This window comes from Cephus cinctus, unplaced genomic scaffold (genome assembly GCF_000341935.2).
Source record: "Cephus cinctus unplaced genomic scaffold, Ccin1 Ccin1_scaffold0129, whole genome shotgun sequence".
In the NCBI taxonomy this organism is placed as follows: Eukaryota; Metazoa; Arthropoda; class Insecta; order Hymenoptera; family Cephidae; genus Cephus; species Cephus cinctus.
In genome coordinates, this window is record NW_014332862.1 from 1,238,728 (window position 1) to 1,251,899 (window position 13,172).

The 13,172-nt window shown below is 43.2% G+C and overlaps 1 protein-coding gene across 9 annotated transcripts in view; it reads right to left on the reverse strand.

Annotated features, from left to right (window-relative positions):
* The window catches only part of LOC107262812 (SLIT-ROBO Rho GTPase-activating protein 1), a 30,486-nt gene that overhangs the window by 14,404 nt on the left and 2,910 nt on the right, over positions 1-13,172 (reverse strand). Inside the window, exon 1 of one of the 9 annotated variants that reach the window (XM_025080362.1) lies at positions 5,206-6,276. The exons of 4 other annotated variants lie outside the window; for them this stretch is intronic. In XM_025080362.1, the coding sequence (XP_024936130.1) occupies positions 5,206-5,281 (76 nt within the window). In that variant the 5' untranslated portion in view covers positions 5,282-6,276. Of the gene's footprint in view, positions 1-562; positions 1,243-1,526; positions 1,682-5,205; positions 6,277-13,172 lie in introns of those variants that run through there. 4 more of the 9 variants (XM_015729367.2, XM_015729373.2, XM_015729372.2 and 1 more) reach the window with 4 other exon arrangements.

The following is a 13,172-nucleotide window of genomic DNA, read 5'->3' on the forward strand; positions in this document are numbered from 1 at the left end:
CCCCCCCCCCCCTGTTTTTTTAAAATATTCTTTACCTTTCTTTCCTTTCTTCGTGTATAGATATAGCTGCAGAGTTTATCTATCGTGTTACGTAGCATGAAGGAACTCTGTGATAGAGGCCGGTTATGCATTATGCATGAGTTTTTCCCTATGCTAGTACGTCCTATATATATATATATAGCGCATAAGGCCTAGCCACTCGTTCCCATAGTAAATTTTCCATAATCTTCGATATCCACCCTACGAGTCCCATTCCCCCTTGGAACCCTCCATAACATTCCGGTTTCTTTGAGCAATTTTTTTTTCTTTCCTTTCCAAGGCACCTCGTCTCCCCGCGAGAGAGAAATATTTTCGCCGTTAAAGTAAGATCGATCGAACGCGTTCAGATTAATCGTCGAATATAGAAAAAAAAGAAGAGCATCAGGCCGAGGGTTCCCTGAAGGGACCAGCAGTGACTCTCAACCCGATAGCATCTATCAAGATAAATAATAATAATCTCAGGCGCTGATCTTTCCTTCCTGAACATATATATATATATATATGTATATATCTATTCGGTTACCTTTTGTCCAGGCTTCCCACTCTTGCCGTCCGGGGAGTTTGAACATTTTTCTTCTTCTTTGTTGTTTATCAAATGGCGGCGTTATTATTATTATTTCTCTACCTTCTCTCTCCACTCCACTCACAGTGTAACAACCGCGCGTGCATACGTGTCCACGATGGCTGCCAGCTTGAGCGACTGGGCCTGTGCGTATTTCCAATTGTCGGTTAGGTATACGTATTCTGCACAGTCAGTCGTACCGTGCAGTCGTTTCCTCTTGAACGAGTAAAGCGTCAAGCGACTTCCTACCTTCGCAGTGCATTTCTATAAAAACGACACCCCGCTATCGAAATACGATAAGAAACTTTCAGAGGTTCCTTCGCTCAAGTCATTATTCGATCGACGCAGCAGCATTCTATGTAAATACATAAATTCCTGTAGAATGTAATACGTAAAAATTTCACTGTACATTCGTAAGAGAAAATTGAATTAGAAGCGACGAATCCTTAAGCCCGGTATACACCGAAGGTTATTCGATGCTTGAAAAAAAAAGGATTCCACAAAGGGAGAAGAAAACCGGTTAACACTTGATTGTCAGGTACCAGAGGCGTCGGCCCATAAGTCAACCCACACGTACGCACGTATACGATAACTTGAAAAAATCACCAGCGCACTTTCAAATATAACATGGAGAAAAAAAAATCTTTATTAAATTCACCACAAAGCAGCGTTCGCTAAGCTGCACAAAGGAAACTCAATGGAAAGTCGTGAGAGTTTTGTTGTCGGTCTGCAGCGAGTAAGTAAGTCAGTCAGTCAGTCAAGGAGGACTTGGTCGCGTAAACTGACTGGTATAAGGAGAAGACTCGCGCGTTTGACCGCCACTAAATTAACCACAATTACGTCTGAACCCACACTGATCAGGACACTCACGTATGAGCATTAAATAAAGCTTCGTGGACTACGTGTACGTACTCGCAATGCTCACCTCATACTCGCATACGACTAGACGGTATCAGCTGCCTTGGGTCGTTGTGTGGCTGTATAGTTGATAGTGGGTACCGACTGGCTACTGGTTCAGATAACGAACGCCAGAGAACTCGACGTCGGAGCGAATAATCGCGAGGAAACGTTAAGTACAATTGAGAAAAGAAAATCCGTGGGCAGAGAACCAGGGAGGAGGTTCATACGTGCAATTGCAACGATCGCGCGTGCAGCTGCAGTGAATTTCGTAGTTCGTAGCAGGACGTTGCCAAGATATTTGTGACAGGTGTCGCCACTGTCGGAGATGAGATATTTTAATAACAAATTGAGATTGTCATACCGAACTGGCTTATGGCACGTATATGTGTACGAAAGGATGTAATTGAGGCCTGTCGGCGTACATAAATAATGCAGAGAGACAAATTGATATGCAGCACCATTTCTCTATCGACTTCCTTCCTGTCCGAATTGAAGGGAAGCGTCAAGTGACTGTTGCAACAGGACGACTTCTATCGTTACCTTCGTACTATTCTTCTCGCGTCTTAACGCCACCGGATGAGTATACAAATGACCATAGTAATTATAGAGATGCTTATGAGACGGTGGAGAGAAAAATTACGTTTTACCGGAGATAGCTATAGAGCTTATTGGTCGATAGGTTATCGGTGATCTAGTGTTTTACTAGTGGAAATTTACGCTTCGGCTTGAATGGCTAGTGGAGATCGATGATTTAACGATGGGAGGAGACGGAGAGGGAAAATGAAAAAAAAAAATTTTCTTTCACTGGACCAAATGCATTTATGATGGAGAATGAAAGGGACTGTAGAGAGTTGATAATAGTGTGTGCTATGCACATAAAATTACAGTCTTAACGAGGTCCGCCTTGTCCGCTTTTATTAGAGAGAGCCCAAGCGTAGGTGGATGATTAGGTAGTCTCGTCAAGATAAATCAGACACTTCAGGTAATTGTGATATCGGTAAAATTCTCTTTATCCAAAAACCTCCGAGGGATCGTTAAACTCCCGATCGAGAAACAGAGTAAAAGTGGTACGTTAAAGAATTTTATGATCGGTACCACAATGGGAATGTTCGTGCGAACTTAAGTTTCGTAGAATTAATTCATTTCACTGGCGGATATCGTCGCTCTGCTACTTAGGCTACTTTTTAACGTTGGTTAACAAGGACTCGCGTGTTGCACGACTTGTGCTCGTAAACTTTTTTATTTAACGGGCAATTTCCTGGTTCCCTTCTATGACTTGGACTCCATTCTCAACCAAAGCCCCTCGAAGTGTGATCTGCATTTACCTAAAGGATATCGGTTACGCTACAAATTCAATAAATTTTTTTTTATTTTCTTCACAGTCGTAACGTGACGGTTATCGAATTTGTAATCTGCCGTCTGGAGTATAGGTAACGAGTATGAAAATAAAAAACGTGATAATACGATTCGCGGATATTGCTTTCAGTAAGAATAACATAGAATAATACGTAATGGGGTGTTAACGTTGCCATTAGGCATTGACAATGACATAGATACATTGGATCGTATGAATCATGCATCTGCCGATACTAAATTATCGAATCGGATCAATAACGTGTCTGAATTTCCCATTTTCACCGGTACTGGATTTAACATTGAATTCGATAGTTATTCTTGGCAAAATTTCAAGACCGACTTTCTTTGATCTCTTGTTTCCTTATTTATACTTTACGATTTAAAAAAAAATTCTTATTCTCGAAATTCGAGAGGCTGCCTGAAAAAGTAATATTTCGCAATTTCCTTCGAGGATTGCAGCAGTTTTACTATACGATCTTTCGAAAGAAGCCTGGAGAAAATTAAAGGACTACCGTTCGTGCTCTACCGGTGATTCTCATTATATATTATACGTACGCGTATCCTTCGACAATCGTGTGCATATGGCGTAACGCTCTGTGTTTACGAGCTCTAATATACAAAAGGACTGTATATGTATATAGTAAAGGTTCCTTTGAAGAACACGAGAAGAATAACGCGTCCCAACGCGAGTCTAAGACTTTAATACCAAAACCCAGTACCTTTGAATCTCACAGATTTATCATCTTTCCATCCAATATCGTGTATAAAGCGTAAACCTATTTTTCACCAGGGCTTATCGCACACGGAAGGAAGAATAAAGTAAAATCGATAAATACCATCCCCTCTATCCTCAAAGCACAGGAATGTTCCTTGCGACTGGACAAACACGCCAGAGAATTTCATTTCCGGCAATACTGATCCTCCAGCAAAGGATCAGTGACGTACGTATAAAAAAAAGTGCCCGATACACAATTTTACGCAATACCACATACGTATATCCCATACGTTATTTAGACCCTACAAAACTGCAAAGTTGGATGAAAAATGACAAAGACTAATGAATTCAATTAGTCCGTACGTCATTTGTCCCATAACGTGTATAGCATTCATCAGTGAATTGGTATCGTGCTGATTAACCTATTCGCGGTATAGCGTAACTTGAAGGGGACAGAGAAAAGAGAGCGAAATTTAATTTCACCAATTCAAATGGGATCTCGGTACAATTCATTCTCACGGGCATGTAAGTCAACCCTTGTTCCTGTTCTATAACGAATCAGATCTCATTCATGCGGAAGGGACTTCTTGAACGATACCGGTACGCGTAACACACTGAGTGGCTGCGCGTATAACGAATTTAGAATGAGAATTTCCCTCGGGCAGTGGCGTTACGTCAATGTGACATGTCTCTACCTTGTCTATTAATACTGTACTCGAGTTGCGAGTCGAGAGAGCATGCTCACGTACGAGTACACATAGTATATATATATATATATATATATATGTATATGTATATATATGTGGTACGGTCGTTCCGTAAATACAAAACACGAACCGGGCACGATCGCACGGCGAGCATTAGTGCGGGGATGTATATGTATATATATGTGGTACGGTTCTATTAATACTGTACTCGAGTTGCGAGTCGAGAGAGCATGCTCACGTACGAGTACACATAGTATATATATATATATATATATATATATGTATATGTATATATATGTGGTACGGTCGTTCCGTAAATACAAAACACGAACCGGGCACGATCGCACGGCGAGCATTAGTGCGGGGAGAACTAATTTGCGTCTTCCTGCGCGCAAGAGAAAGAGACAGCGAATATATGGATAGTGCGAATAAGAATGAGAGAGTAACAGAATGGGAGAGTCACTGTAGAATTTTATTTCACGGGCGAGCGTACGATGACTCTGGACGCGTTCGTGTATATGTATATATTTTTATAACTTTTTTCTTTTCCTGCCACTCTCTTTTTCTCTCTCACGCGCGATACACGTATATTTTTCCTGGGAGAGAGCTACAGCCCTGACAGTCTGAAAAGTCAGTGTACATATGCTGCACACGTCTGGCCTTGTAGGCAACACCCAATTCTAGATAAGAGTACCCGTACCTTCTTCGGATGCTCGTAGATACAGTAAATACAGTATTCGAAGAAAGAACCTGAACAGGGTATAGCCTGAAGCTAAACGGAATACCGAAGCTAACCTGCCGGGGTCGTCGAACCTGTTTTTGCGTAGCGACTCTTCCTGGGGATGTTTGTACCGATCCTCCGGATCATTGGGATCGTAGTAAACATGTATGGACGATTAAAATAAATGAGGATTATTTCTCTCTACCTGGAAATACGTCCTTGGTATCAGGGCTGTATGGATGTATCCATCCGTTCCTCTGTTGAATGATGCACTGGAACATCTTGAACGTAATAGCGTTGGCACAGGTCAAAGGACGACGATTATCTCTTTCCCTTAATCACTCACGAGACACCATATCTATATATCGCGTCTGAGAATCGGCTTGCAGATTAATATATATAAATATGCATATATATATATATATATACAGATATAGAAAAATCGGACTCGTTAGGCTTGGACGCAGAAACGAAACACACACGTCACATGTTGGCAGCGTAAGCTTGCTGCTAGGCGCAGATCAGGTCAACACGAGGACGTTCCTTGCCAAGTGGAGCTGCGCCGATCGCATTATCCGATGCTTCTCGGACGCGCTCAGTAAATCCATCCGGCACGGCCGCCCCATCTCATCTCATCTCGTTCAGAGTTTCTTCAAGCTTCTCTCCTCGTCCCGTCGTCTCCGTCATGCGACGAGCCTCTTTCACGAAGCTCGACGAGCAACCTCATGGATACAGCCACGTAGAAATGACTTCGGTGATAATAGCCGGCGCGAGGGTTATTGTCGTAGAACTGCAATGAAACTGCTGTTCCTACCCACTCGCTACGAGAGACCGACGACTGTTCCTTGCTCCTGCGGAGGGTGGCTGGCTGGCTGGGATCGAACTAGATGGCTGGCTGGTCGCCAGGCAACCGGATTCTCTCTCGCTCGCTCGTTCCCTCCTCTAGCCTCGCGCTCCTTCCTCCCCGAGCGAATTCACTTCCACTCCTCCCTCACGGCTTCGTCCCCGGCCCCTGGGCAACCCTCTTTCCTTCTTCCGCACCACCATAGAGAGCAGAGACGTGGCGATGCTGCGTGTTGTTGTTCTTGCTTCGAGCGCCGGTAGGGCTGGGTTTCCCGGCTATGTACCTATCCAACGCGAGAGTGCGAGAGAGAGGAACGCTCTTCTCGGATTATGACTAAGGCATCCTCGCGAGAGCGGCTTCGAAGGCGTCGATCTCGAGGATCTTCCTCGTACGGACTTGGCTACGAAGTGAACTCCTCTCTGACTACGTGGAGCGTAGAGACTCGGGCTGCAGGAAGAGAAGTCTTCTGTCTCGATCAGAGAGTGAGAGAGAGAGAGAAACGCACGGAGGGAGCACCAGGTGAAGGTGGGTAGGGGAATCAATGGAAGTTGCTCTTTCTATCTCTCTTCCTCGCTCTCTCTATAGGTTACCAATCTCCCACTACCTCGGCTGGTTACCACACAGCACACTGTCCAACCCTCGAAGCGTGACCGTGACTGTGACTCTGACTGTGACTGCTACTCGCCCGCCACGCCAACCACCGCTCCTAGCGCGCTAGTTTGGTCAACAAGTGTTTAGCTTTTCATCGACCACTTCACGGTGCTATGGGATCACCTTACAGACTTCGTTATGAAGCAACGGTTTAATATCGACTGAAGCCAACTTACTCTCCTACGCCTTGTACGTGATTCGTATGTCCGCCTACTGCGCCTTTCCCTCTTCTTGGTTTACGACACTGCTGTTGCAGTTGGGTTGGATTCAATGACACTTTCCGACTAGTCAAAAGAAACCTGAAAGGGTGGCTGTACAAAGGACCTGAGCGTCATTCTTTTTTCATCCTTTATCCCGACGATAACCTATATATCCACGCGTGTCTTACGTATAGGGATATTCTTACTGCGATATACCCAACTTGTATATGTACTTGGTGAAAATCCTTTGTGCTCGCAGAACACCGACATTGCCATGTGGAATTCTAATGACAGGAGAGCACAGAATCGCGAGCATTCAAGAGATATCGAATTTCGAAACGCTACTCGTCCTTCCCTTCATCTCCAGTAACTCCCTCCTGTCACGTTGCATTGTCAGTGTAATAAGAGTCCGCATGGTATAGCGATCGACCGCACCCTACATTGAAATACGTTACGAGGGGTTACTTTATGTTTGCTAATAAATTAATGACTAACGAATCTCTCCGCGTATCCTGTTTTTTGGGATATGCTACTACGAGGGATCATCCGGTCGGGAGGTTGTCGATCTTCGTTAACGATTCGTTTAAACTTTATGTTGACACAGTTTTTACTTATACTCGCTCGTTATTATTTCTTCACTTGGTATAAATATATGTATGTTAATTGGTCGGATATCCTCGATACCTGAATTTAAATTTACTCGGGATGCATTTACTTTATCGGCATCCGAAATCTCACGAGCGATCCAGGCCTGTTACAACGTACGTTCAAAATATATAAATTCGCCGCGGGTAATTATCACGCGGTCTCACAGCGAGCTTGCATTTGAAACTCGTGAGTCTGACTATTTTTGGAACGGCGCCTTTAGAGAAACTTTCGGTTTTCGTTACCACCCACATTTCCACGTGAGGCCGAGGAAAGCGATTCGTGAGCGTACGCGATCGCGCTCAGCTGCGTCGTTACTCATCCTTCGGCTATCCGTTCGTGCTCGAGATTTCTCCACGAGCTTGTGGGTAGAGAAAAAGCTGGATTTAAAAGAAACGATACCGGGCTAAAAGTTTACACTGTTTTTGTCTCTTATTAAAAAAAAATACTTTTTTTTTAACTTTTTTTTACCAAATTCAAACAGCACAGCTCTTCAAGGACTGCGCTAACGTATATGGAGAATCCTAGGGGACCGGAAGGCACGTACGCTGCTATGTGCCGAGAGCCGTCCTGACGCCATGTTACGACTATCAAGACGTCATAAATATTTTTAATTGCCAACTATGCTCTTTGGGGACCACGCATTTAGATCAATTACAAAGCACCAGACTCATCTCACGCAGCATCACGGTCACTTTTAAATTAGTATGATTCTGTAACCTTGTTACGCGGATCGAGTTCTCTCTCTGCGTAGACTTTGTATACTACTGTAAATTACATTGAAATTTCTATACCGATGACTCTTCAACAGTCTGACAGAGGATAGCTTATAACTTGACTAACGTCTATTTCTTAATCTCGGTACAGACAGAAAGACAGGTTGAGTCAGTCGAACTGTTGCCGGTACGTTTACCGAATCACTCATCGCCAGACGATTATGGCTCATGCTAACTCATCTCCATTCGGTAGACATGTTTTCCTTAGATATTCGCTTCAAAGGCTTCGCAGTTACAAAGAAAGATACTCTGCCTACCGAAATTAACACGAATCACTGGATATTAACTATATAATAGTATTTTTATATAAAATAATTGAAATTGAAATTTTTCTATCTATTCCGGTATCTCAATACTATCGATACGAACTTGATTGGAATGGCGACCCTGCGACGAAGTCATTACCGAGAAATACCGATTCAGGCAGATAATGGCTTCACTTCCATCCCTATAATTTGGCATCTATTGTGGCTCAGGATTCCCGATACAATAATCTCGTTAGAATTGATTGCTCCTTGGAAACGTAGATAGGAACATCTGGAATCGTGATTAATCTTAGAAGTTAGAAGCATGTCTGACTCTTCATGGATTATTAAGGACAAGTAATTCGCATGCTGCAACGTGACGTGATTATATACGGGGATCCGAGACCTCCAGGCAATTCGTTCCAATGACACAATCATTAACGATGCAAATTGCATGCTTAATCATGGACTTTTCGAGGTTAAGGAGCACTCCTATTTTATCCCTGCGTTCTATGAAACATCAATTTTGTTTTCTGTGAAATAAAAATTTTTGCCCCTGACACCATACGCCCTTGTAATTTGCTACCCTATTTAGCATGCTTTCCTCGTCAAAATGTCAACCCTTAGAAACGTATGAGCTCGATTCAAATGTTAACCCCCCTCTTCCTCTATACATGGGTACCTCGTTCCCGGCATTATCGCAATTCCACTTCTAGGCTCCGATCGGATTTTCAATAAGAGCAACTTTCGTATCTCGCCAGACGAGAGTAGCCAGGTTGCCAGACAGGAGAAATGAATTCCGGAAGCATTGGATATTTTTTCGTTTTAACCGACGTGACGGTGGATCCCAAGTGAGTCTCGTTAGACGCATTGAATTCGACGTCGAGCATTAATGGAATATATCCCTCTTCTCTGACTCTAGCTCGACCTCCTCAAACCATCCCGGCAAACTGAACATCTAATTGAAACTACCGGTGAGTATTAAAAGCATACGGCAATTCTCACGGTTATGCTTTTCGTATTTTTCAATACTGAAAATAGTCGCAGGTAAAAATGATATAACAGCAGACATTAGTATATAGATCATATAATCGTACAGTTCAGCCATTTCCTTCCTAGTGGACGTTTCATTGAAACCAGACATTTATTCAGCTACAGGCTCTCGGAGGTTGACAGAGGCACTTGGTGAACAGTTACCGTATGGGTTCTCATAACGGACCCCCATCGAATAAGAAAAATTTGCATGAATCGTCATAGTAGTAAAACTTTTGAGGTCGTTCTCCTTCGGCCGTAGATCTAATAGACGACGAGAAAGCAGAGTGTCCTGCCCTTCATACTTTAGCGATATTCGTGCCACGTACAGGATATCCAAAAAGCAATTTATTGTCCAAAGTGGAAGTGGTCCGTGTTATTCTCCGAAACAGAAGAATAAGAAGGTCCCCCTTTCCGTGTACGCATAGAAATGGATTTCTCAGAGAAATGCATGCGGACGAGTTTCCCGCTTTTACACGCACGTGACGACGCATACGGGATACAAAAGCAAAAGGAGAGAAAACGGGTTGAAAGGAGTCTGCATAGTACGGGAGTTAAAGTTGCGCGGGTCAGGATTCCGGGACAGGATGAAACTACCCCCGAAGGGAGAGAGATCAGAATTTATGGCGGAGGGGTTCGCACTCGGGATTAGGGTTGCCGAAAAACATTGCGACGGTCGGGAGGATAGACGGGATTGTATCTGGTTTAAAAAAAGAAAAAAAATCTCTTAACCAGCATTAAAATCGAATAACGAGACGATGAAAAAGTCGAGGGCAAAAACGACTAGCAATTGGATCGATTCCACGCCTGGTGTGACTTAGATAATTACTCAGTTAATTATAGCACGATAAAGACGTTTGCTTATTCTATCATGGTCGTTACGCTGAGAATGAAAGCATGGGAGTCTCACAGTCCTTGCGTGCGGCTCGCCAGGCGTATAAAGATTTAACGCATTTCCTCCACGCTAGTGAAAAAATACGTAACGCGAGAGCAGATAGGCCATTATAATACTCTGACACGTTCGCCGTGAATATATCATTAGGGAGATAAGATGCCTATAGGACTATATGCGTGTATCGATATTGTAACAATGAAGAGTGTCGAATATTATTGTTGTTACTATCATTATTATTTTTAGTAACGGGCAAACGTCCAAGCGACCTTGCTTCCCCCCTCAGAGCTTCTTAGTATAAGGAGCGGATAATAATTCGAGCCCTGTGGTTGAGGCTATTTATTTATATATCTAAAGTTCATTCAGTCGTTAGCGATTTTATATACTCGAGCGTCATCGAGGAGTCTCGAGAAATTGTTATGGCATGAGCATTGTGAGTCTACGTCAATCAACGTCATTTCAATATTTCAAATTGCGCGCCATTACCCGATGAACATTACACCCATGGTCGGATGCTTCCGAATCCGCCCCTTATACCAGGAGTTTCTTCGCTATGAGAGGGCGAGATGCCTATAGTAGGAAACGCACTCGGAATCAGTGAAATAGACGATCTCTTTGCCTCGAAATTAGTGAGTCCATTTTTAAAAATACTTCCAAAGCCGGGCAGGAAGTATCGTATCTCTTTTACATGCCTGTAGCGATACGCCGCTCTTTCTCGGATGTAGATGACACAAGTTCTAAACCAATGGTCTATAGAAATAGAAAAACATTTCCAAAAGTTTCTCCAGATACTGCGTTGGAGTAATAATGTACGACTGTTTCTCTTCCGGCAATCAAGAGGACCTCTGTAAGACTGAGAAAATATGTACGAGCCAAGAGAGAGACAAAGAGAAAACGGTTGAATTAGAATATGAGGGGAAAAAATAATGGCGTGCAATCTCCACGAAAAAAAAAAATCCATCGAATCCCATTATTTGTCCAGCCGCTCAAATGGGATAGTGACGGCAAGACACACCCTGCCGGAACACCCTCGACGAAATTCTCCCCAACGACGCGTGACAATAAAGTATTCCAGACACGAAAATTAGTGCGTACACAATCTACCCTCTAGAAAATTCTACGAGTAACGCGTACAGTCTCACGCACACACGTGATAAGCACGTTTTTCTTGGTTCCTGCACGAAATACCGAGCGGACTGTTGTTGAACCGTAGTGTGGCAATACGAATACATTATGAAAATATATTCTGCCCACGACATAAATAAATAAATAAATGCAGAGAGGCAGCGAGAGGAAAAAGAAGTGAAATAACATCAACTCGCCATTGCGACACGAAGCGGAGCAACGACAGAGGTTATGGAAAGTGCTACAGTGCGTATACACACTGTACATGTACAGTGCATAAAATAGGTACGTAAAGTATTTCATTTGTACAACGAGAACGGAAGTCGGAGGGCGCTGCGTTCGTCTCGTGACGAGACTGCCGTACTACAAGAGGTGCATAACCCGCGTACACAACCGAGTGGTTAACGAGATCGATATTACACCAGACAGTATATATATATTTATGGCAGCACAATGCACACGCATAAGTATAACTCTTGCCCTATACTGTACTATATATACAGAATCATAAAATGCAGTAAAAGTTTAACGTGACCTAGACGGACCCTGTACTCCGCTGTACTCTATGATCCGGTTGAGCCCGGTTGTCTGACCCTTGTGGAGGGTTGGGCACTTGGACCGGAAAGCGTTCGTTTGATTGTAATGGGAGGGTCAAAAGTTCCCTCAGGTAGCAAGACTACTATACAGTCTTCTGGAAGATTGTGCTCGTGCAAGTAGTTACGTACATACGTAGACGGTGTAGAGAACCAGAATAAATTCCTAGGGCGGAGACCTATTGCTGAACGAAGAAACAGCATAAGATTGAATTTTCCCATTGGGAATCGTTGTGCTTCGGTGGAAGCGTGTAAAAGAGCTGACGTCGTTGCTGAGTGAGGTTAGGTTAGCATCGGATCGTTGAACGAGAAGTGTCAGGTGGCGCGGAAAACGAAATCAGTGGAGGCCGTGCGAAGTGTATACCGATAGGGGGACATGGGTATTATCCTGGTGGTAAGAAATGGACTTATGCATATAGCAGTAGCGTCTTGATTCTTTGCAATGATTTTAATATGCAGACAATGCACTTTCCACGGAGACCCGACGACATTTTAAACAGCCATGACTTCCCGTCGTGCATTGAAAAATAAATTACGATCCTTACGATTTTCATGCTTGCTCTCTTTCATTGCTGCGCTTTGGATTTAACGAGCGTTCCTATTTTTCTTTATCTTCTTTGTTATTCAAATAATCGACCGATACTTTCTCTAGTATACTCATGTACACGTAAGGTCTTTTCTTTAACAGATGTTTGCCGATTCGGTAAATTCAACGACGGTTAGTCATCGTGGGATATAGGTGCAATTGCGCAATACCGTCTTCTCGCTATTATTCTGCCGCTAAAAAAATCATAAGGAATATAATCGTAGTTTCGTTTGCACTGGTTCGCGATCTACAGGAATATCGGTTGGTACGTACTGGGTGTAAAGAGACAGACTAGGAGTGCCTTGCTCGGTGCAACCTTCATTTCTCTTATGCACTGACATTCCAGCGGTGTAACTGTCTCCACTTGATCGCCTCTCACTTCACTGGTAGCAATTTGCTTCGTGGCGTTAATAAAGATCATGTAGTTTAGACTATAGAGAAATCTCAGGTTACAGTTAGTCCCCTAGCGCATTCCTCTATTTTTAAAAGCAACCTACTTAATCAATCCAGAGATAAGCTTTGGTGTTATTTATGTAGGTGAAGAATTTTGAGTTGTCGAAAAAAAAAAAAAAAAAAAAAAAAA